General features: G+C 53.2%; 1 protein-coding gene across 1 annotated transcript; it reads right to left on the bottom strand.

Moving 5' to 3' along the window:
• Positions 1-853: 853 nt before the first annotated feature.
• Positions 854-1,792, bottom strand: LOC130028880 (olfactory receptor 7D4-like). The gene has a single exon (XM_056119718.1). It carries the CDS (start codon positions 1,790-1,792, stop codon positions 854-856), a length of 939 nt encoding a protein of 312 aa, XP_055975693.1.
• Between the last annotated feature and the right edge of the window lie 2,204 nt (positions 1,793-3,996).

The following is a 3,996-nucleotide window of genomic DNA, read 5'->3' on the forward strand; positions in this document are numbered from 1 at the left end:
GGGCTAGTTCCTTCAATTTCTTTAAAGCAAGTAAGAGGAAATGAAATGTTATATGCCTGCTAAGGGGGCAGGCTGGGGAGTGGGAGGGAGCCTGGGGACATTGGTGGGTGGTGGGAAGAGGCCGTGGGTGGTGGGATGGGTGTGAAACATAGCCTGCCTGAAATACTCTCCTATGAACAACTTTGAAAATTATGGTGTCTTCATGAAAATGACTCTAAAAGAATAACAATAATAAACAAAAATAAGCACAGCAATAAATAAAACTGGATGGGGCTCAGGACATCATTCCTGAGTACCGCTACCACCCCTGGAAAAGACCTGGATAAAGCATCACCCCGAGGCTCAGAGCCAAGACAGCACTGGGTGGGCGCAGAGACACGAGCAGCGCCGAGGATGCCCCAAGACCCTTCCTTTGCCTGCACGAGGAGCCCTGGGGTCCAGCCCCAGCACTGCCGGCTGAGGCCCCCCTGGTGAGAGCCAAAGCCACGTGCAAACAGCTGGGACGTCCCTCTGATCGCCTTGTCTGCCCGACTCTTCCACCGCATGCTCTCGCCCCCCCTGCGGCTGAGGCAAGTTCGTCCCCTTGAAATAGGGCACGAGCAGGAGCCGCTAAAGTCGGGCCGTTTAGTTTCCTCAGGAGAGAACGAGCCTCCCGGCACAGACCTATCCGCACGGGTGGGGGCAAGGAGACAGTCGCTCCCCCCGGAAGGAAGTGACAATCACTTCCGGATCACGCAGCCAGTCAGCAGTGACGAGCACTTCCGGGTCCTTCGTCCAGCGGCGAGCGCTTCCGGGTCACACGTCCAGCGGCCCCACCTGCCCCCACGGCCTGCAACCATCCCACCCGCCCCGGTCACTGGGCACCAGCCGCTCTGCAGAAGAGTTTCTGCAGGGCCCCCTTCATGTCCCGGTTCCTCAGGCTGTAGATGAAGGGGTTCAGCATGGGGGCAACCACCGTGTACATCACCGAGGCCACCGACCCCTTTCTGGACGGGCGGGCCGTCCCAGATGTGAGGTAGACGCCCAGGCCGGCGCCGTAGAACAGGGAGATGATGGCCAGGTGGGAGCTACAGGTGGAGAAGGCCTTGTACTTGCCCCGGGCTGAGGCGATGCCCAGGATGGAGGAGATGATTTTCGTGTAAGAGTAGAGGATGCCGATCAGGGGGATGACACCCAGCAGGCCGGTGACGAAATACTGCACGATGTTATTGGCGAGGGTGTCGTTGCAGGCCAGCTTGAGGAGCTGGGCGAGCTCGCAGAAGAAGTGCGGGATTTCCACGTCTCCGCAGAAAGCGACCCGGAGCATCAGCAGGCTCTGCAGGAAAGAGTAGAGCAGACAGACGAGCCAGCAGCCCAGCAGCAGCAAGCCACAGAGCCGGAGGTTCATGATGACCGTGTAGTGCAGGGGGTGGCAGATGGCCACGAAGCGGTCATAGGCCATGACGGTCAGCAACAGGTCATCCAGGCCCGCAAAGATCATGAAGAAGAACATCTGCGCCAGGCAGCCCTCGTAGCTGATGGTCCTGTCGTGCGTCTGCAGGTTGGCCAGCATCTTGGGGACGGTGGTGGAGGTGAAGCAGATGTCGGTGAGGGACAGGTTGGAGAGGAAGAAGTACATGGGCGTGTGCAGGTGGGGGTCCGAGAGGATGGCCGCGATGATGAGCAGGTTGCCCGTGATGCAGACCACGTACATGTAGAGGAAGAGGCCGAACAGCAGAGGCTGCAGGTCCGAGTCTTCGGAAAGTCCCAGAAGGATGAAGGTTGCGATGCCCGTGCGGTTTTCAGCAGACATGGCCAATTATAACAGATGCCCAGTAGGAGACGCAAATGAGGCAAATAGAAGGGGGAAGGACATGAAGGGGAAATCTGGTAGACCCGCGGAGTGACGGCGCAGGAACCTTCCCTTCCAGTCCCGAGGCTCCTGGCGTGCTTTGCAGGCGAGTTGACGCCCTGGATGAGACACACAATCTCCCCTGAGAATCCACTCTCCCCTGAACTGCCCTCCCTCCTGCATGAAAAACTACTTCTTCGGTGGCACTGACAATGAGAGCTGCAATCGATCCTCTGGACCAGAACTGAGTGCTGAAAGGAAGTAAAGGGATATGCATGAGACCCTTTCTGTTATGGCCCTGCAAACCACAGTGCCAGAAAGGAAAATGAGAGAGACAGAGAGAGAGAAAGACAGAGAGACAGAGAGAGAGAGAGAGAAGTAAAGTGTGTGTGCCCATAGAGACAGGCTGGGTGGGGGGAGGAGTAGCGGGAGGGAAACTAGGGACAGTGGAGGAGGGAAATGTGCCCTGGTGAAGGGGCTGGTGTTGGAACACTGTATGCGTGAGACTCAACATGAACACTCTGTAACTGCATCTCACGGTGATTCAATCAAGAAAAAAAGAGGGGCTGGAATGATAGCACAGCGGTTAGAGCGTTTGCCTTGCACCAGCTTACCCGGGTTCGATTCCCAGCATCCCATTTGGTTCCCTGAGCACTGCCAGGAGTAATTCCTGAGTGCAAGAGTGCAAAGCCAGGAGTAACCCCCTGTGCATCACCAAGGGTGACCCAAAAAGGAAAAAAAAAAAGACACCCCTTTCCCAGTTCCGACTCCATGGGCAAGAGTGTGTGTGTGTGGAAGTGGGGGAACTGTCTCTTTGGCATCATTTCTAACCCATGTACAACTCTTTTGAGCATCACATAAGAAGTGACCGGTGCCCTTCTGGATTGATTTCTGCCCTCTTGCTGCTCATTTTGCACCCCACCCCACCCCACCCAAGAAAGTGGAGAAGGAGGCAGATCATTGGGACTTTGAGAACTGAGCGCCATGTCTGTGTCCAAGCACGGGATTATCTGTCTGCAGCTGGATTCTGAGGAGGGTGTGAGAACATGCACTCAGCTATTTCTCCACTCACTCTATTCCGGGGCCAGAGCCACAGCACAGCAAGGAGGGCACTGGCCTTGCACGCAGCCAGCCTGGGTTGGATCCCAACATCCCAGAGGGTCCCCTGAGCACCACCAGGAGTGATCCCTGAATGCAGAGCCAGGAGGAAGTCCTGAGCATTGCATGGTGTGACCCCCAAACCAAAAAATAATGATTTTTCTATTATTGTCCCAATTGACTCCTCTGCTTCCATTTTAAAGAAAGTTTCAGTGTCTTCTTTGCCTTTCCATGTGTTCAGGCAGTCAGGACCTCAGTGAGTGAATTTCAGGGAGAGACAGAAAACCAGGGGCTGGAGCAATAGGAGAGCGGGAAGGGTATTTGCCTTGCACATGTCCAACCCGGGTTCGATCCCTGACATCCCACAGGGTTCCCTGAGCACCACCAGTAGTAATTCCTGAGTGCAGAGCCAGGAATAACCCTCTGGGTATCGCCGGTGTGACCCAAAAAGACAAACAAACAAACAGAAAATCAGAAAGCAATCAAAACAAGAGATGGAAAAAAATAAACAAAACAAGAAATGTTTAGAGAGACCAGATATATCTACTTTCCCCCAACCACCCAAAAAAGAACAGTTTATTGTTTGCTCAGAAGCCTGCCACCAAGAGGCCTTGGAAAGCAGAGAAATACTCTGAGACTAAAATCCCTTCTTTTATTCCTTTTTCTCTCTTTCTTTTTAATTAAAAATCTTATCGTAGAATGTTCCAACATCCATCCCTTCACCAATGTATATTTCTCACCACCAATGTCCCCAGTTTCCCTCCCCCCTTTTATAATAATAATAATAATAATTATTATTATTATTATTCCACTGTCCACAGTCCTCCCTTTGTTCATCGATTTGCTCAAGCAGGCACCAGTAACGTCTCCATTGTGAGTCTTGTTGTTACTGTTTTTGGCATATTGAATACGCCACAGGTAGCTTGCCAGGCACTCTGAGAGAGACAGAGGAATGGAAACTGCGTCAGCCGCATGCAGGGCAAATGCCCTACCGCTGTGCTATTGCTCTAGCCCATTATTATTATTATTATTTGATTTTTGGCTTTTGTGCCACACCGGGTGGTGTG

The sequence above is a fragment of the Sorex fumeus genome, unplaced genomic scaffold, assembly GCF_029834395.1.
Source record: "Sorex fumeus unplaced genomic scaffold, SorFum_2.1 ptg000041l, whole genome shotgun sequence".
NCBI lineage: Eukaryota > Metazoa > Chordata > Mammalia > Eulipotyphla > Soricidae > Sorex > Sorex fumeus.

Excerpts from the sequence above, each read along its gene's own strand:
- LOC130028880 (XM_056119718.1), bottom strand. The coding sequence starts at position 1,792 with ATGTCTGCTGAAAACCGCACGGGCATCGCAACCTTCATCCTTCTGGGA.